The sequence below is a fragment of the Pelobates fuscus genome, chromosome 10 (assembly GCF_036172605.1).
Source record: "Pelobates fuscus isolate aPelFus1 chromosome 10, aPelFus1.pri, whole genome shotgun sequence".
In the NCBI taxonomy this organism is placed as follows: Eukaryota; Metazoa; Chordata; class Amphibia; order Anura; family Pelobatidae; genus Pelobates; species Pelobates fuscus.
The window spans coordinates 6,556,365-6,578,372 of NC_086326.1; the positions used below are offsets into that span (position 1 = coordinate 6,556,365).

The 22,008-nt window shown below is 45.8% G+C and overlaps 1 protein-coding gene across 1 annotated transcript in view; it reads right to left on the reverse strand.

The window, feature by feature from the left end:
* Positions 1-18,562: 18,562 nt before the first annotated feature.
* Positions 18,563-22,008, reverse strand: part of ATRNL1 (attractin like 1) — a 716,247-nt gene continuing 712,801 nt past the window's right edge. The window contains exon 29 of the mRNA XM_063434704.1: positions 18,563-20,987. Within this exon, the coding sequence (XP_063290774.1) occupies positions 20,863-20,987 (125 nt within the window). The 3' untranslated portion in view covers positions 18,563-20,862. The remainder of the gene's footprint in view (positions 20,988-22,008) is intronic.

Sequence of the window (22,008 nt, forward strand, 5' to 3'; positions counted from 1 at the left end):
ACATGTGTCCCCTAGTGTCTCAGTGTCCCCATGTGTCCCTGCTGCCTTTCCCCCCATCCCTCTCTTACCTGAGCTGTAGAGCTGCTTTCTGGACTCTGCTGTGTTGCTGCTCCCCCCACAGATCAGTAAGTAGTAGAGAGAGGCAGGGATATGCTGTAACTTCCTATCCCTGCCTCTCTCCACACACAGTGACCCCTACTGGCCAGTGCTGGCATTGCAGAGTAATCTCCATTTATTCTGAGAAAAATACCTGCATTTGTATTGCTGGTATTACTGCAATACTGGCACGGCCAGACAGCCTCAAATACCAGTCAGGTGGCAAACCAGTAAAATACCAGTCAGGTGGCAAACCTAAGAGTAGTGTGTAAAAAAATGGGCCTATTCCATGGGCCTGGGCCTGGAGCTGCAGCTCCATCAGCCCCTATGTTAATCCGGCCCTGCCTACAGTGCCCCCCTCCCTCACTGCTGGATAGGCTCCGCCCACACTCCTCCCCTGCCGTCATCAGCCGGCGGGGAAGACCAAATGCGCATCAATGGCCGTACTCGCATTAGGGATTCCCCATCGGAAAGCATTATTCATTGCTCTCCTATGGGGAAAGTCTGACGCTGGAGGTACTCATGCAGAGCGTGAGAAGGTCCAGTGACAGATAATGGACCAAAGGTCCATTTGGATTCTGAAAGCCCCTCCAGTGGCTGTCTGATAGGAGTTAACCCAGCAAGGTAGTTACTGCAGTTTCTCAGAATCTGCAATAATTACCACTGTATAGTTAAGGGACATGGGACATTCACCCAGACCATTTCAATGAGCTGAAATGTCCCTTTAATGGTAAATGGTGAAAAGTGGCATCAATTCCAACTACAGCAATTACAAATAGATATACGGGGAAAAGGGGTCCCTTTTAAATTTAGACTATTTATTGGATACTTTTGTTGAACTATAGGTCGTTTTTTTGTGTTCTTTTTCCTTTTTTCTCCTCGTAGCAGTGATTTGCCCAGAGCAAAATTGGGAGAATGTGTATTTTTGCTTTGTCATAACTGATAATTGGTTAAATGGAAAGGGAGGAACACAAAATCCAACGAGGCTTTGCAGACTCGCTGTTTGCCCACATGGTTGCCCACATGAGGAAGCACTGGCATGAATGCCTAAGCAGTTTTTTTCTCTTTGATGTTGTGTATTTTTAATTAATGCTGAGTGTAGCGGATTGGTACCGGGCTGTCCCACGACATGTATGAGAATAAGTGTATTTGGTCATATGGCTGGTTTAATGTGTATGTACATGTATAGAAAGCATGGTATCCGGGTATAATGACAGTTAAATGTATGTAAAGAATTGTATTCCTCTAGTTGTTCGGTAGAATCATTCAAATAAAACAAGGGAATGAAACTACCGAACAACCAGACCACCCAGGAATGAGTGTGCCTCCAATTACCGTTTGCAACAATGTTGCAAACAGGTAATTGGCAATCAGTGCAGTGTGGTCTTTGTCCTCTGGGTGGCCGCCATTCGGGAAACAAACACGTGGCGGCGGCCATCTTAAACTACCGAACAGCGGTGTTTTGCCGTCGAGTGTCTGGAACTAAAATCGGACACTTGACTAGGCAAACACCGCTGAGACCTCCATACTTCCAGAAATTCGTATGGAAACTACCGAATGACCCGCCGTTCGGTAGAAAGAGCCCCATAAACAAGGGAATTCATTCAAACCCTCTCCAGGCTCTATAACACAGGCAATTCGCCTGTTTTCATTCCCTTGTTTGTGACCGACCGCAGGGCCAAAATGCATGGAACTGTTTTCGGATACTTTACCCATGCGGTCGGTCAAATCTTTGGAACCCCATATCTCACGAACGCTTCATCCGAATGGGCTAATTTTTAAGTATGTTGGTCCCCCAGAATAGAGCTATCTGGGGATGTTGGATTTGTGGATGTACCCCAAGTATTTAGGGTACATCCAAAACTCGGGGAAAACTGTGTACACAATAAGGGGATTATGATGCTAGAGGAGGGGAGGAGATCTGTGGGAGGTTACTACTTAGAGATTGGATAATGTCTTAAGTGATAGAACCTCCTCCCTTGCATGGGAGAGGGCTTTATAAGGAACTGTGGAATAAAGCTTGTCAGTCTACTCCTGAAACTGTGTGTCGTCCAGTTATTGGGATTGCGATGGGGATACTGCTGTATTACTTTACCTGCTGGAAACCTTGCCTATGGACTTAACATCACCTTGTTCCTGAGCCTCACTGGAATCTCTAGTGGAGAATAGCTGTGCAAGATCGGCTCTCCGCTACATTGGTTGGCAGCGCTGGGATCCAAACTCACAGAGGAACAAGCGTAAATGGAGTACGGATGGAGATTGATTTTTCTGCGCTAAAACGCTCCACGCTAAAGGACCTCCTAGAGGCAAGGGGTATACAAGCCAGCAATAAGAAGAAAGCAGTACTTGTTACAGAACTCATGGCAGAGTACAGAATGGAGGGCGATTCAGTTCCGGCACAGAGGGAGCCGGGAGGAACACCACAAGGATCGGAATTCCAGAGGCAGGTTCAGTTCAGGCTATCCTTTTATGGGGAAAACCCCCCAACAGAAATTGTTACCAGGACAATGGCCGAGGTACAAGAATTCATCCTAAGGACACAGGCACCAGAACAAAGCTCTGCAATTAATGTGCCACAGGAAGGTAAGCCTAAAATACCATACCAGGCTTTTAAAACATATGTGGAGGCAGAGGAAGATATAGACGCTTTCCTGCAAGACTTTGAAAGACTGTGTGCACTGCATAAAATTAACGCAGAGGACTGGGTACCTATTTTGGCCGGAAGGTTAACCGGGAGGGCAGCAGAGGCATATCGGACTGTACCTAATGACGAAATAAGGAATTACAGTAAAGTGAAAGAAATTATACTCGCCAGGTATGCTATAACACCCGAGGCATACCGGCGGAGGTTCCGGGATCTAAAGAAAACAGAGAAGGACTCGCACGCAGAGTGGGCATGCCGATTACAGGGGGCAGCGCTCGGGTGGGTGCAAGCTAGCAAGGCACGTTCTATGGAGGATGTAATACAAATGTTGCTGATGGAGCAGTTCTATGAGGGAGTAACCAATGAGGTCCAGGAATGGGTAAGGGACAGAAACCCTACTTCCCTTACCGAGGCGGCTAGGAAAGCGGATGACTACCTGGATGCACGCAGGTCACAAAAACCTGCAGCTCCAAAAGCAACCTTTAAAACATTCGGGGGAAACAACTACACCCCAGCTCCACCGAGACCGCTACCACCACCTCCACCACCCGCTGCACAGCCCCGGTTCCGACAACCCACCGCTGGCCCCTGTCATCACTGCCAGAAGTGGGGACATTATAAAAGGGAATGCCCACAGCTACGGGACCGTTCCACCTGGATTCGTCCAGGCCCACCTCCACCCAGGGCGGCCGCAGCCCACCACTACCAGGACCTAGTCACCACCCCATATGGTTCCGCAGTCCCCATTACTACTGTGGAACAATGGGAGGTACTGCACGAGGCAGATCCGGTCCAGGCCAATGTGGATAATCTACGGCACCATCGACAGACGGTATATCTGAATGGTACAGCAGTCCGGGGATTACGAGATTCGGGAGCCACCATCACTTTGGTACAGAGCCACCTGATTTCAGATCAGGCAAAACTGAACAAAACTGTTGCCGTCCGGGTAGCTGGGGGAGCAGTGTACCGGCTACCTACAGCAAGGGTACATTTACATTGGGGAGCGGGGGCAGGGGAAGTGGAGGTGGGGTTGATGCCACATTTACCGGCGGAGGTTTTATTGGGGAACGATCTGGGGAGGCTCACTTCTGCTTTTGAGCCCCAGTCACCCACCACAGGAGAGGTCAACCCTGTAGTCACCCGACAACAGGCCCGCACCCAGGACCACAACACACTGCCGGAGGTCCAGGTAAGCAACCCTACCCCCCCTCTAGAATGTGTCCCCTGGGCTCCACCTAATGAATTTGTAGCTGAAGTCGCAACAGACCCCACGCTTCAGGTGTATAGGGACAAGGTTGGCACGGGTTCCCCCGGGGCGGAGGGAGAGAAGTTTATCTGGGATAAACAACTTTTATACAGGGAAACAACCAAACAGATTACGGGGTTAGACCCGATAGCGAGGAGACAATTAGTGGTACCACAGCGGTACCGGGCTGAATTACTCCGGATAGCGCATGATATTCCGCTATCCGGACATCTAGGGGTTAGTCGCACCAGGTACAGACTAACCCAGAGTTTCTTCTGGCCAGGGATTAGCCAGGAAGTACGCAGATATTGCACGACTTGCGATACCTGCCAGAGAGTGGGAAAAAGGGGGGATCGCAGGAAGGCTAAACTTCACCCCTTACCCATAATAGAGGAACCTTTTAGCCGAATAGCGGTGGATCTGATAGGCCCCCTCAATAAAGTTAGCCCGTCAGGAAAACAGTATATTTTAACGGTCGTAGATTATGCCACCAGGTATCCAGAAGCAGTGGCTCTGACCAACATCCACGCTGAGACGGTCGCGGATGCCCTCATGCGGATATTCTCCCGGATGGGATTACCCAGGGAGATTATCTCGGATCAGGGTACCCAGTTTACCGCAGAATTCACCCAACACCTCTGGAGGATCTGTGGCATTAAGCCTATTATCAGCGCCCCTTACCACCCCCAGACGAACGGGCTCTGCGAACGATTCAATGGTACCTTGAAGCAGATGCTCCGAACCTTCGCAGAGACCCACAAGGACTGGGAACGATTCCTGCCGCACCTCCTATTTGCATACCGGGAGGTGCCGCAGGAATCCACAGGGTTCTCCCCGTTTGAATTATTGTTTGGAAGGAGGGTCCGAGGCCCATTGGATCTTATTAGAGAGCATTGGGAGGGAGACCGGAGCACAGATGGCACTCCCATCCTACCATATGTGTTGGCCTTTCGGGACCGCCTAGAAGCGTTGACCAAGACGGTACGGGAAAACCTTCAGGAGGTCCAGACCCGCCAGCGTACATGGTATGATCGGGGAGCCAGGGACCGTAGCTTTCAGGTCGGGCAGAAGGTACTAATTTTAAAACCTGTCCGACATGATAAGTTACAGGCCGCCTGGCAGGGCCCATATAAGGTGGTGGAGCAAAGATGCGATACCACCTATATTATCGGCCCCTGCACAGGGACTGGGGGGCGACGCATGCTCCATGTGAACATGCTGAAGCCCTACCACGAGCGTACTGAGGAGGTAACCGCCATCTGTGCCCCTAACACGGAAGAGTTTGACAGCTTACCCCTCCCCGATTTGCTGGGGGATGGGCAGCTGTCCGGAGATTTAGGGGAGGTTACGCTGGGAGATCGGCTGAGCCCACAGGAGCGGATCGAGGTACAGCAACTATTGGAAGAGAAACGCAACACGTTCTCTAATGTACCTGGATACACGCCTCTGGCAACTCACCGGGTCGAGACCCCAGGGCAACTACCCATGCGCCAGACGCCATACCGCATTCCAGAAGCGGTACGGGCAAACATGCGTAAGGAGATCGACGAAATGCTCCAACTGGGGGTGATTGAACCCTCAGACAGTCCTTGGGCATCTCCTGTAGTCCTCGTACCAAAGCGAGACGGTACGACCCGCTTCTGCGTGGACTATAGGAGATTGAACGAGAAGACTGTATCTGACGCCTATCCGATGCCCCGGATAGACGAGTTACTGGACAGAATGGCCAGGGGCCAATACCTCACCACTATTGACTTGTGTAAAGGGTATTGGCAAATCCCCCTGGCCCCAGACGCCATCCCGAAGTCGGCCTTTGTCACCCCATTTGGCTTGTACCAGTTTAAGGTCATGCCATTTGGGATGAAAAACGCCCCAGCCACCTTCCAAAGGATGGTGGATCGACTCCTAGATGGATTCCAGGACTATACATGTGCCTACCTGGACGATATTGCTATTTTTAGCAATACGTGGCAGGAACACTTAGCTCACATCGGAGCTGTACTAGATAGGATAAGGGAAGCAGGTCTGACCTTGAAGCCGGCCAAGTGTAGTATCGGCATGGCTGAGGTACAATACCTGGGACATAGAGTAGGGTGCGGTAAACAAAAACCCGAACCCGCCAAAGTAGAGGCTGTAGCCCAGTGGCCCACCCCTAGGACTAAGACCCAGGTTTTAGCGTTTCTAGGGACAGCAGGGTATTACCGGAAGTTTGTTCCCAATTATAGCGCCCTGGCCAAACCCCTCACTGACCTGACCCGTAAGAACCTTCCCCGCCAAGTAAACTGGACCCCGGAGTGTGAGAAGGCATTCCAACAATTGAAAAATGCACTGATAAATGCCCCTGTCTTGGCAGCTCCCAATCCAACTAAACGTTTTCTTGTACACACAGACGCTTCTATGTTTGGATTGGGGGCAGTACTGAGTCAAGTCGGGGCCGATGGCGGGGAACATCCAGTGGCTTACATCAGTCGCAAACTGTTACCTCGAGAAGTAAGCTACGCCGCCATCGAAAAGGAATGCCTGGCTGTGGTGTGGGCCCTAAAGAAGCTACAACCCTATTTATATGGACAGCCCTTTTCCTTGCTCACGGATCACAACCCGTTAGTATGGCTGAACCGGGTGGCTGGAGACAACGCCAGGCTGCTGCGCTGGAGTTTGGCGCTACAGCCTTTTGACTTTAATATCCAGTACCGGCCAGGTAAGCAGAATGGAAATGCTGACGGGTTGTCAAGACAAACTGACTTAGAGAAATGATCCGTGAGCCCCCGGACATCCCCAAGCCGATCCGTGTTGGATCAGACTGTGTATGCCGGCTTGTGGGCAAGGGGGAGCAGTGTAGCGGATTGGTACCGGGCTGTCCCACGACATGTATGAGAATAAGTGTATTTGGTCATATGGCTGGTTTAATGTGTATGTACATGTATAGAAAGCATGGTATCCGGGTATAATGACAGTTAAATGTATGTAAAGAATTGTATTCCTCTAGTTGTTCGGTAGAATCATTCAAATAAAACAAGGGAATGAAACTACCGAACAACCAGACCACCCAGGAATGAGTGTGCCTCCAATTACCGTTTGCAACAATGTTGCAAACAGGTAATTGGCAATCAGTGCAGTGTGGTCTTTGTCCTCTGGGTGGCCGCCATTCGGGAAACAAACACGTGGCGGCGGCCATCTTAAACTACCGAACAGCGGTGTTTTGCCGTCGAGTGTCTGGAACTAAAATCGGACACTTGACTAGGCAAACACCGCTGAGACCTCCATACTTCCAGAAATTCGTATGGAAACTACCGAATGACCCGCCGTTCGGTAGAAAGAGCCCCATAAACAAGGGAATTCATTCAAACCCTCTCCAGGCTCTATAACACAGGCAATTCGCCTGTTTTCATTCCCTTGTTTGTGACCTACCGCAGGGCCAAAATGCATGGAACTGTTTTCGGATACTTTACCCATGCGGTCGGTCAAATCTTTGGAACCCCATATCTCACGAACGCTTCATCCGAATGGGCTAATTTTTAAGTATGTTGGTCCCCCAGAATAGAGCTATCTGGGGATGTTGGATTTGTGGATGTACCCCAAGTATTTAGGGTACATCCAAAACTCGGGGAAAACTGTGTACACAATAAGGGGATTATGATGCTAGAGGAGGGGAGGAGATCTGTGGGAGGTTACTACTTAGAGATTGGATAATGTCTTAAGTGATAGAACCTCCTCCCTTGCATGGGAGAGGGCTTTATAAGGAACTGTGGAATAAAGCTTGTCAGTCTACTCCTGAAACTGTGTGTCGTCCAGTTATTGGGATTGCGATGGGGATACTGCTGTATTACTTTACCTGCTGGAAACCTTGCCTATGGACTTAACATCACCTTGTTCCTGAGCCTCACTGGAATCTCTAGTGGAGAATAGCTGTGCAAGATCGGCTCTCCGCTACACTGAGTAGAGATTACAAGTTTTAATTAAATTGTTTGAGGTGCCCAGTTTGTCCCTGGTCAACGTATACTCATTGTTGAAGGCGTGTATGTTTTTGGTTATGTTTAATTTTATTAAAAGTTCATTTGAGCGTGTTCCCTGAGGGATTACTCCCGTGTGTCTACCTATTAATATGTTGGTAAGACTCCCCTGATTGCTTATATGTGCTGATATAAGGATTTTCGTCAGTTTAAATGGACACTATAAGCACCCATGGATGTGGTCTGAGTGCCATGACCCTGTCAGTTTAACCCTGCAAATGCAAAAATTGCGAGTTTAACATATTAACATACAGTGGCTGTATTCCTGAACACCACTATAGGTGGTTGACCATTTCATCAGTGCTATGTTTGCGATAGCCTCCCTATCTTTCCCTATGGGGAAACAATGTATTGACACTGATCTCAGACAAAGCGCTAGAGACCGGTGCAGTGAGGGCTGTAGCACCATTAAAACAATGGGGAGTGGATTTCTGAGAATGGGGAATCAGATCATTGATGCCCAATCCCATCATATGATTTGCCATCTGCACAATTCACAATTTTCATACTGAACAAAGCAGTTCTCTTTCAATGTTTATCAAGAAATATTCCCCTGCCCCACCTCCATGTCTCCGTAGAACCCTGGAATGTAGATCTGTAGGAATAAGACCCACCAACCTGCTTCACAGGGCATTGCTCAGGGAAGTTGATTTGACATGCGACGGGGGGGTGTAACAAACTGGACCTCGTCATACTTGCCAGCCTCTTACCCTGTGACTATGGCCCCTGTGATAAAACTTGGTTTAAATCACTGTTTGTGCCTTTTTGGACTTATGAAGCAGCACTTCGAATTCCCCAAGTAATTTGAAGTTACTGAACAACTGCATGAACCAGAGACCATCCTGGAGCTTGTTAACACCTATTAACAACTTGGAACGTTTCTCACCGCAGTGTTCTAATTGTTTGTCTGGGTGTCCTATAGACAACCACGAGGTGGCAGCCATCTTGTTCGCATGTGGTGTTTGGGCACGAATCTCCTGGAACTAAAATTGGATACAGAAACTCCCGAACACCGCTGGACTTCTATCATCAATTCAATATTCCTATAAACCCACCTTTGACCTCTGCAGCCACTAAACTACTTTCAATTACTTCCTCCCTCGGGCTATCGCAGTGGGCAAATTCTCCCACCCATGTAGCTGGCAATACCCTTGACCTAATCTTCACTTATGCATGTACAGTATCTAATATCTGCAACACTCCATATCCACTCTCTGATCACCACCTCTTATCATTTGCTCTCGCATACCCCCTCACCCAACAAGCTCAGCCTAACCCCCCTCAACTCAGGAGGGACCTTAATTCTCCTGATCTCCAGCAGTTGTCAGCTGACCTTGATTCACGACTGCTGTCCATCCCTTCCCTCTCCTGTCCTTCACTGGCCATCTCCACATATAACTCTACTCTTACATCTGCCTTGAACGCTGCAGCGCCACAAGTACCTCAAGGAGGACCCGCTCCCAACCATGGCATACTAAATCAACGTACTACCTGCAAAGATGCTCCCGTTGTGCTGAACGCTCCTGGAGGAAGTCTCGCACCCAATCAGACTTTCTCCATTATAGATTCTTATTGTGTTCATACAGTGCAGCCCTTGCCCTTGCCAAACAGTCCTATTTTTCCTCTCTCATTAGTTCATGTTCCCGCAACCCCAGGCGTCTCTTTGACACCTTTAATTCTCTTCTTCGCCCTGCTGTGGCCACCCCCCCAAACTAACCGTACTGCTGATAACTTTGCATGTTACTTCACTGACAAGATTGAACAGCTAAGGAAAGAATTCTCCCCTCCTTGCCTTTCTGTTTCTCAACCACACATAGATCATGCCTTTCCTACCCTTCAGACATTCTCCCCAGCTACTGACCAAGAGGTGGCTGCTCTTCTTTGCTCCTCTCGCCCCACCACTTGTCCCATCTCACCTTATCAGATCTCTCTCCACTTGTCTCGTGCCTTCTTTAACACACATCTTCAACTGCTCGCTCTCTTCTGGCATCATCCCTGCTGACCTTAAACATGCCACTGTAGTACCTATACTAAAAAAAACATCCCTCGAACCATCCACCCCCTCTACCGTCCCATATCCCTGCTCCCTTTTTCCTCAAAGCTTCTGGAAAGACTTGTTTTTACCAGTGTGTCTCATTTCCTCAATTCCAACTCTCTCCTTGACCCCCTTCAATCTGGCTTCCGCCCTCTCCACTCTACAGAGACTGCCCTTATCAAAGTTACTGACGACCTAATCACAGCTAAATCCAAAGGCCACTACTCCATACTAATTATTCTTGACCTCTCAGCGGCCTTTGACACCGTTGATCATGCTCTCCTTCTTCAAACTCTTCAATCGCTTGGTCTCTGTGACTCTGTCCTCTCGTGGTTTTCCTCTTATCTCTCCCAACGCTCATTCAGTGTCTCTTGTTCTAATGATACCTCCTCCCCTCGTCCTGTCTCGGTTGGAGTCCCCCAAGGCTCCGTCCTTGGTCCCCTTCTATTTTCTCTTTATACTGCCTCTCTTGGCAAACTTATTACCTCTTTTGGATTCCACTACCACCTGTACGCTGATGACACCCAGCTATATCTCTCCTCCCCGGACCTCTCCCCTGCCGTCCTGCAACGTGTCACTGCTTGCCTTTCTTCCATCTCTGACTGGATGTCCTCCCGCTTTCTGAAACTCAATCTCTCAAAAACTGAGCTCCTTGTCTTTCCTCCTCCTAATACTGATCCTCCTCTTTCGCTCTCCCTTCAAGTTTCTGGTACTAACATCAGTCCATCCTTGCAAGCGCGCTGTCTTGGCGTCATACTTGACTCTGGTCTCACCTTTGAGCCTCACATCCAGCATGTTGCCAAATCCTGTAGATTCCATCTTAAAAACATAGCCCACATCCGCCCCTTTCTTGCACCAGATACTACCAAGGAGCTTGTCCATGCTCTAGTAATTTCCCGCATGGATTATTGTAACCCTCTCCTGATTGGTCTTCCCAAAAGCCTTACTGCACCCCTACAGTCCGTAATGAACGCTGCTGCTAGATTTATTTTCCTCTCTAGTCGTTTCTCTCACACCTCACCCCTCTGCCAGTCCTTACATTGGCTTCCTGTATGCTATAGGAGTCAATTCAAGGTACTTACTCACACCTATAAAGCACTGAACAACTCTAGCCCCTCTTATATCTCCTCACAGATCCATAGGTATGTCCCTTCTCAGTCTCTCCGCTCTGCCCGTGACCACCTCCTGTTCGTTGTCCGCACCCGTACGGCCAACTCGCGCTTGGAGGACTTCTCGCGGGCGGATCCCTTCCTTAGAAATAGCCTGCCTACTGCCATCAGACTCTCCCCTAGTCTTGCATCTTTTAAGAAGTGCCTTAAAACCCATCTCTTTAGGAAAGCTTATGGCCTCCAAGACTAACCCTTACCTCCCATACCTGTCTCTTGTCCTCTACTAAAGGGCAGCCCACCTTATTTGATTGCAAATTCCTGTCCTAATGTGTCTTACACCCCACCTCCTATAGAATGTAAGCTCGATTGAGCAGGGTCCTCTTCAACCTATTGCTCCTATAAGTTTATTTGTAATTGTCCTATTTATAGTTAAATCCCCTCTCATAATATTGTAAAGCGCTACAGAATCTGTTGGCGCTATATAAATGGCAATAATAATAATAATAATCATCACGTGCATTAGTTTCTATTCAGCTTAGAAGAGCACTGTTCAGTGAGATCATTCGTCTGGATGAAGGGAACAAGCTCCAGGGTAAGACTATTGACTATGTTCGGTAGTTTGTTTGTTTCAAACTACCGATCTAGACTGACCGCAAGCATTAATTCTCTGGAACTGTTTTGGGCATTGGACCATGCCTGCGGTCGATCAAATACATAGCTTCCATAAGATTTCTGAACCACTGAATTGATCTGGGTGATTTTTGGATATGTTGGTCACCCAGATCAAGGCTATCAGGGAATTTGTGGGGATTTCATGTGTTTTGGGGTACTTTTGGGACTTTAAAAAAAAAAATAGTTTTTTTGGTGTTTGGAGATAATTGAGTTTAGTATAGTACTTGACTCAATTATCTCCTAAGTAAAGGGGAAGGCTTATTGTATTATGTGTGGGAGTGCCTTAGATTGTAACTCTATTGTTATTGGTTTACAAGTTTGTGTCCCTGTCCCCAACAAGATCCATGTGGGCATACCCTTTGCATGGGGATTGTCATAAAAGGCCAGTGTGGCTACCATTAAAATTGAGTTCTGCTTAACCCTCAACACGTAGCTTGGAGGGGAGCTGCTATATCGCTAGCTGTTATAAGAGCTATACTCTTCTGGAGGAGAGGTCTTTCCCACACGGTCCTGGATATCAGAGGTTGGTCCAAGGTGGGAGGAAGACGATGAGATCCCAGCTAAGCTACGGTGGTTGTGGAGTCTGTGGTGCTTGTGTTGTCCGGCGCGGTGCTTTCGGTCCTCAGCGTCAGCTAGGAAGCATCGATTGGTGGAGATACCCAGTCAGGGGGGACCAGCTGATCCGTCACAGGGGGTTTGACATGGGGCGGGTAGGGGGGGGTTTTGACATGTGGTGAGCGATTTGACTTGTGGCGGGTCATTTGACATGCGGTAGCATGTCCCCAATACCGACATATAACTTCACAAATGTCTATTGTCACAAAGAGATTTGAATGTGTTATTAAAATATACATGTGACTGTAGGAATGAATACATCACTGATTAATAAATGTAACATCGAGTGGTGTGTATATACAAGCCCCTTGGCCCAGTCTCTGCTACAGTAGTTTAAAATGTGTAAAAGCTTCTGATTTTTGGCCACCATGGATCGAATGAAGTTCTATAAGGGACTGTCAGTCTTTGAAGGGAAATACTCCAATCAGAGCCTTCTCAATGGGATCCTCTGTGCTGGAGCAACTCGCACAGTCCCTAACAATACAGAATTAAAATGAGAAGAGCCGCAACACCAAACCTATATAGATGGACCTGGCAATATTTCCACCTGTCAAGCTTGACAAAGACCTTCACAGGTGGAAACATTGCCGTGTCCACTCTTGGTGGAATAGGTCTCCTGTTTACATGTTTTGTGTTGCGGATTTTCTTATTTTTATTCTGTATTGTTAGTGGCCAGAAGGAGGAGGTCTCACTAGCACGCACCAAGCCCACCTTTTTGTCAGTGTTCTAACTCCTTCGATTTAGTTTTCACTTTCTGATGGTTTTAGTGTCTGAGTGACAGCCAGGGAGGTGATACTGCATCCAGTTTCTATTGAAATCAGCACTTTTATAAATTGTCACAAACAGGTTCCAGAAGTCAATGTCTAAATCTTGCAATTTTGGCCTGGATGAGAGCCATTGATCCAAATATCCTTTCCTTCATTCCTTTAGATTGTAAGCTCTTCTGAGCAAGGCCCCTGTTTGTTCCTGTAACTCAAACTTGCCATGTGGAATTTACTTGTTCGACTCATTGGACAGTGCTACAAAATATGTTGGTGCGTGGTGCTATATAAACTGCTATATTGTTCCCCTTAATATATACTATATTTTTGACTACTTCTGAGATGCCCACACCAAGGAACTATCTCTGCTTTACTCCGTAAATCAATCTCTCAACTCCCAGAACTGCATTTTCACAGCTCGGCAGATTTAATTGGCCGAAGAGAGCAGTTATTTAAGAGGGCGCAGTTACATGCCTGAATGTAGTTTGGGGAATTTCTCAGAAGTTTAACCATTTATGATCCAGGCAATGGCGAATTATGTCATTTTTAATATATTGCAATTGAACACCTCTATGGTATAATACAGTCATGCTTCCTGCTCTCACCAATGTGTAAACCCCCCACGCTGAGTCCCACTATTCTCTGCCGTTTTATGATCCGAAATCAGCGGAATGGCATAAAGCATTTGAATTCAGTATTTATAGTGGAATCATGGGACTTGCAGTCAGTCGTGGTGATCAGTCGGTGCCCCCATCTGCCAGTGATTCATTGCACCAACGAGGCCTAGTCCTGAAGTGACTGTTTTTGAGGAGGTGCCGGCTGCATCTTCTTGCTTCTTATTTTCAAACCGTAACAACGATTCCGGCTTCTCTCTGCAGTTTGTTGCTGTTAACTGGCAAACAGTGGATGCGTCAGGAACAGACTCAAGGCTCCGTGTGCCCTTTCCTGGCATCTCCTCCCCCCATTTCTTGTTAAGCATGCTGTCGTGGTTATGGTGGGAGAAGTGCTCTGGCACTGCATAATCTGTCAAATAATTTTAGTACGGTTTGACATGTATCTGCATCCTGCCAGACAGCCACATGGCTTCCGAGCTCCTCCAGCTGTAGGTCAGTTTGTCCAAGGCAGGAATTGTTCATTGGCTGACCGTGCTCTCCACCAATGTATGGACACCGCCTTCTGATCGAGAAGACTGGAAACAGCAGGACCCAGCTGAATGCCGGGTTGTGCTATAACAATTTGATAGATTTACGCAGGGGCAAGGAACTCCTGGCACCATAACCACTACATCGGGCTTTAGTCATTACTGTGCTTGGGGTGTTAGTTTGATATGGACATTTCAACGTTTAATTCAATGATGTAAATTTATCTGGGTCTCGTCTGCACCAAATCCGGCATATCTCTCATCTCTAGCAGGAGAAGCTGGATTACTCTATAGAACAAAGCAAGCCAACGCAGGACTGTGCTCAGCTGGTGCTCTCAGCCAGTGATTATGGTCCTGCTTTCCATTAAACTGTGACATCCAAATCCTCCTGCCGGAGCATCGTGAATGTAACACTGATGCCCAAGATGACCAAAGTAAGTTATCAAACCATACTAAAGCAAGAGACTGTGCCAGGGAACTCCTGGTTCCATAACCACACAGTGGGCTGTATCATAGTTATGGAGCTTGGTATATTCCTTTAACAGTGCACTAGAACCTTGACAGTGTCCCATCCTTCCAGAAAAGATTCCAGGGGAAAGTTGGATAACGAACCTGGCAAGCTGGACCACAGGAATGCCACCCTCATGAACAGGGATGGAAACTGAAGGATGACTAAAACATGCGTTTATTTCAGTGTCATCCAGTATCTTAATGCAGAGTATAGTCACACACAGTGAGGGAAAAAAAGTATTTGATCCCCTGCTGATTTTGAATGTTTGTCCACTGACAAATGATCAGTCTATAATTTTAATGGTAGGTGCACAACAGTGAGAGACATAAATAAATCCAGAAAAACGCATTTCAAAAAAGTTACAAATCAAGCATTTCAACCCCCCAACAAAGAAATGGGACGAAAACATCACAAACTGACCCACCCAGAGAACTCCCGCTTACCTGACATTCGGTGGGCATTTGACAGGCCGCACCATCAGGCTAAACCTAAAATGGCGCTCGAAAGACCACGAGGCTCCAGCGAATCCAAGGTATCCCTAGACGAAGAGAGACCCACGGCCTCGCAGGCCCCGAGCAGAGTATACCAGAGTGAGGACTCCGACTCTGACACGTCACCCTTAACTAAAGGGGATATTAAAAAATGATTGCTCAACCTACGAGAGATCAGGAAGGCTGACCTGGCTTGAGTGCACACCGAGATGGAGCAGTAGAATCATGAGAGGGAGGAAAGATATGTTTGGGTCACGGAGACCCGTTCCCAAATAGTTCTCACAGAAGGTCCAGGAACTCACCCGCTCTGTAACTACATTTGAAGCACGACACCGCATGCGAAATGTCCAGCTACGCGGCATACCCGAAACGGTGAGCCTGGAGGTCATACTAGAGTTCACAAACAAAGTGATCACAGCACTAGAGGTGCAAGAAATTAGCAATCAACTGCCTACTACATCTGCATTCCGAATACGCAAAGCCCCAGCTGCCCCTGTAGATTCCCCCAGGGACATCATTGCTGTCACCCAGGACATTTCAGTCAAAACGACCATATTGTCCCGATCAAGAAATCTCACCATGATCCCCGTGGAGGGAGCCCATGTTAGGGTCTTCAATTACCTACTATTCTCTGTCCTTCTGTAGAGATGCAGCTTTCAGCCTGTCACTAGGAAGCTAAGAGATAATGGCATACGCTACAGGTGGTGGTGTCGGGGACGCTGGTGGTGCCCGGAGGTGAAGAGGTGCTGAAACTTTCTGTGGCTGAAGACCCGATGGAGTTCCTATGGTCCCTGCAGCTACCGTGTGGGTTGCCCTCGACGCCAGGGAAGGGCACAGTTCCGAACAATGATGGCTTGCACTTCTACCGAACACAGAGGCACGCCAGAGGGCCAGTGTGCAGAAACCTCCATAAACCTTTTGAGCTAGAGGAACAGACTTAGGCCTCCAGTGGAGCCTGCTAGGGGTCCCCCTCAGACCCATGACCATTTTCTGTTTTGAATCTTTTAAGTTCTATATACAACAAGGGATTTTATGTTTAGATGATATTTGATGACCGTGGTGGTGACAAAACCCTTGTTGGTTTCTTGTAGTTGGCCACCAGGTTTGCACACATCTCAGGAGGGATTTTGTCTCACTATTCTTTGCATTAAGGTATGGAGACTGGCTACAAGAAAAATTCACAGGCACTCCAAATGTGAAAGCCGCAGGGAGATTTAATGCAACAAAATTGCAACAACTTTTGCCAACTGGAGACTGGCAAGGCCACTTCAGGACCTTTTAATGTGCTTCTTCTTGAGCCACTCCTTTGTTGCCTTGACTGTGTGTTTTGGGTCATTGTCATGCTGAAATACCCATCCACGACCCATTTTCAATACACTGGCTGAGGGAAGGAGGTCCTCAAGATTGTACGGCACCGCCCATCGTCCCTTTTGGTGCAGTTGGCCTGTCCCCTTAGCAGAAAAACACCCCAAAAGCCCAATGTTTGACAGTGGGGATGGTGTTCTTGGGGTCATAGGCAGCATTCCTCCTTCTCCAAACACAGCAAGCTGAGTTGATGCCAAAGAGCTTGATTTTTGGTCACGTCTGACCACAACATTTTCACCCAGTTCTCCTCTGATTCATTCACATGTTCATTGGCAAACTTCAGACAGGCCTGTACATGTGCTTTCTTGAGCAGGGAGACCTTGCGGGCGCTGCAGGATTCCAGTGCTTCACGGCATACTGTGTTACCAATTGTTTTCTTGGTGACTATGGTCCCAGCTGCCCTGAGATCATTAACAAAATCCTCTCGTGCAGTTCTGGACTGATTACTAACCGTTCTCATGATCATTGAAACTCCACGAGGTGAGATCTTGCATAGAGCACCAGACCGAGGGAGACTGAAAGCTATTTTGTGTTTCTTCCATTTGCGAATAATCACTGTTAACTGTTGTCACCTTCTCACCAAGCTGCTTGGCGATGGTCCTGTAGTCCATTTCATCCTTGTGTAGGCCTACAATCTTGTCCCTGACATCCTTGGACAACTCTTTGATCTTGGCCACGGTGGAGAGTTTGGAATCTGATTGATTGCTTCTGTGGACAGGTGTCTTTTATACAGGTAATAAGCTGAGATTAGGAGCACTCTCTTTATAAAAGACACCTGGGAGCCAGAAATCGTACTGATTGATAGGGGATCAAACTTATTTCACTCATTGACATGCAAATCAATTTATAACTATGAAATGTGTTTTTCTGTATTTTTCACTGTTAAAATATACCTACCATTAAAATTATAGACTGATAATTTCTTTGTCAGTGGACAAGCATTCAAAATCAGCAGGGGATCAAATACAGCGCCACCCAGAGACACTACACACAAATATACAGTTAGCCCCACAACAACTGCACACAAATCTACAGTGACGCTCACAAACGCTGCACACAAATCTACAGTGACGCTCACAAACGCTGCACACAAATCTACAGTGACGCTCACAAACGCTGCACACAAATCTACAGTGACGCTCACAAACGCTGCACACAAATCTACAGTGACGCTCACAAACGCTGCACACAAATCTACAGTGACGCCCACAAACGCTGCACACAAATCTACAGTGACGCCCACAAACGCTGCACACAAATCTACAGTGACGCCCACAAACGCTGCACACAAATCTACAGTGACGCCCACAAACGCTGCACACAAATCTACAGTGACGCCCACAAACGCTGCACACAAATATTCAGTGACGCCCACAAACGCTGCACACAGATATACACCTGCAACTAATGCCAACACTACAAACTCCACACACCAGCCCTGCAACCAATGGGAGAATTGTAGATACCTGGCAAAGCATGGGGGATTTATACAACAGTTGAGAATCTACTTTTAGGGACTGGCACTGAAGTCATGGGAAAATCCATTAACATAAAGAGTGAAATTTGATTTAGAAATTATTCCAAATGGATGTTCATATCCCCCACTTCGGGCAGGAGACATTATTATTTTATTATTTATATAGCGCCATCAGATTCCGTAGCGCTGTACAATGGGTATACCGTGATTTTTAAATACATTTCTGATTCATATTTACCAGAACTTTATACATTTATTTAATCCCCCCCCCCCCCCCCATGGGTTTCATACATTGAATATAGCAGCTTTGTGAAGTTACTTTGCAATAATTATCTTCAAAGTGAATTTAATGTTTAAATGGTTTAACATGAAACAAAACACACCCATTGGCCATTGAAAGGAACTTTTATTGTCGTCTGCGTTTTTCCATTTCTGCAAGTCATGAATTTAATAGATCCTAAAATTGCAGTATGAGCAGTGATCACCTTAATAACAAAATTCATTCTTAAAAATGTAAACCACGTTCGCCTGATATTGGGCTGTTACACCCCCACTTCCCCACCCCTCAGAATATTGCATTTTATCTGATTGGAGAATCCTGAAGGGGATCCTGTATGTAATGGTTACAAACTGTACATTGTGTGTGTGTGTGTGTATATATAACTTTATACATTTTCAGCCAAATCGTGCTGAATATTATTTCATTTTATGAACTGAATTACAAAAAAAAAAAAAATAATAATAATATACATATATTAAGTCATTGCACCAATTCAGCATGCATTTACCTACAAAGTCCATTGTAAACAGTAAAATAAACAAAACAAAAAAAAAATCACATCCTTTTGGGATTAAGAAGTACAATGGGACATAAACAATATAGCAGTAAAACATTCCTTATGGTTCCTTCAGTGATCCAGGGTCCTGAGATTGACGCACTGGGTATGTCCGAGCTTCTCTCCATGATAATAATTTACTGGGATTTTTACAGCAAGTGTGCGAAATAGACTGGAATGAACAGAATCTGATTCACCTATTAATACCGGATCCCTTCAGCAACAATACCAACTGCCTGAACTGCAGAGGGTGCGTGCCCTGCACAGCAATGACCTGTAAAGAGGCAACAACTCCATCTAAATGTGTTTGTGTGTGTTTGATTGCGTGTGTAGACAGCTGAAGGTCCTCCGGCCTGCTCGTCGGCCTTTAGTTGCAGTGTTATAAGTTATCATCCCTCTAATAAGTACTTATCGAATTTTAGCTTTTTGATTTCTTTATCAAATTTGATTTTATTAACTTTATCATAATTCTCCTACCTGCAAAAAAAGTTGAGAGAGAACACAGTTTCTAAGTTAGAACTCTGGCATTTAAATACAAACAGTCCGATAATACATTGAAAGATATAAAGATCCAGGCTTAGCCCCCACTTTTTTATTCTTAAAATTCTTAACTGACGTATTTCTTTTCTATTGCATTTAATTTTGCCAGGCTCTGTCTTCATACAGGTAGCAGCACTGAGGACACTGAAAGAATCTGTGCCTTTGGTGGTAAATTCCTAGAAAATGTGTTTTGAAGCAGAATTCTATGACTTGCTGTGAACTGTTATTATAGGGTTAATGGGGTTCGGAGTGCCTTTTGCCTGTGTGACGACGGCAGATACTAGGATGTAAAATGTAAACTAGAAAGTTACCCACAAAAGTGCTATAAGGAAAAACCACAAAAGTATAAAGTGGTACTTCTAATGTGAGCAGTTAATACCAAATATTCTGAAAAGCTTTGCACTTAACACCAAATTGGTATTGTTTTAGCTCTGTACTGGTCCCCTTAGTTGGGACACGTAATGCCAATGTCTGAATTTCTAGGGCTTGTGAGCGCTGTGTGAATGCCCTCCTCTTCCTCTGTGAGTTTACTGTATCGTAGTCTATGGGCCCATTTGCGTTGTCACCCTTGGAATAGAAGCATTTTATATCAACTCTAGGGTTTTTTGTGGCAGAGTGGCAGATCCCTTTTCTATTGGCAAAGAAATCTCTGCAATGAGTTTTCAGGAAACATTTGTGTTTAAAGTAAACCTATATGTATAGCTTGTGTTTATTTTATTTTATTCTTTTGTTTAATTAAAGATTGTATAGATTAGTTTTTTATTTATTTATTTTTTTCTGATCTGACCCAAGCTCAATAGACAAAAAAATCTAGTTAATGCCTGGCTTCTTCAGGTCCCCTAATATAAGGTATAAAATGATGATATGCCCATAAACGTCCTAGTGGATGATATTCATTAAACACATGCACCAAGTCTCCTGTTACAAGAATTCTTAAGACCCGTATTTCGGGGATTCCCATTTCCACATATTTACAAGAAAAAGAAATTCCAGTAAAGTTCTTAAATATTCTTTGATGCATTTCATGAGTTTTGTAAGTCCATTGCAACGGTATCTTTCTGATAGATACCCCTTCCATAAAAACTGATATTTCCTCTTGATATATTTCATGAGGTACACCACCAGTGAAGCAATGTTCCGCCACCATGTTTCTCCCAGGAGGTAACTGGCACTGAGAACGGACCTCTCGTTGTGTTTCTCCATCTGAACTTAAGGTCTCCGGAATAATTCAGTGCAAAGTAGAACTTTCAACGGAAGCCTTTTGAAGTAAAGAAAAAAAAATCCCAACTCGCTCAAGTTTCTAGATGGTTTCAAACACAAGTTCCTTGTCTTGTCGGAGGATGTGTCTTCCGGTTCCGAACACAAGAGGTTTTATCTTTGCAGTCCAAAGATTTTTGTTGAGATATGTCTATCAAAGCACTGGCAATAGCAAGACCTGGAAGAAATAAACAGACATTAGAGGTGAATCATTAGATCAGATCGGCATAATTCACGTCAACTGAAAATCATATTTAATGTAAACAACAAAACTACTCCCGAGGTTTACTCCTGTATTCTCCTACCCCTAGGTAATGGTGTTAAGAAATGATACCTCACTCATCTTGCTGCTATAATGAAGAGGGCGAGTAGATGGATCTCCCAAGCGGCTTCAATTTTTAATGGGTAAAACTGAAATACCAACATGGCAGATGATCTAATATACATGAGTCATATATAGTATATATAGATAAAATCATAACAGTGTAACATGCCATGTGTTGTTGTTCATCGGATGTTGTATTTACTGAATTTTAAGACCTGCTAAGAAAAAGATGGTTATGTCCTGATATGTAAAACCATAGAATTCAAAGAGGGTGTACTTTCTTTCCCTCATGACTGTGTGTGTTTTCCTGCTTCTAAGAGGATTTAGAAATCATAGTTTAAAATTGTTATTTACTACAAGTTTTGTCGAAGTCTTGTCTTTTCATTGTACATAAATATAAGACAAGCTGCACTAGAAACGCCTACAGATCCCATGACAAAGCCAGGGCGCTAAATACGTAGGTGGTTAATAAAATGAGGTTATAATAGCACTGCGCCCACATCGGCTCGCGGCAGGGTTTTTCCATTTGCTACTTTTGAAGTCAAAACTGACACAAAGATTGAGAAACATTTCATAAAACATACAAGAAACGTGAAAACAGACTTAATAACATGAAGCCGGCTGGAAACATCCGATATGAGTGAAAGGTTTAAATAAGCTTGTCCTGTGCGTCTGATTGAAAAATGACAAATTGAAACTTGCTATGTAATAACCTCACCGTAAATCCATTTATTTTGATTTCATTGATACCAAACAAGACACATTAGTCAATATTTATCTGATGCATTATGGGAAAAGGGTGAACATATCACCTCCCTGTCTGTCCGTCTATCTCTTCAAACCAGACAACACGCTGTGCTGATGGTTCCGGAAT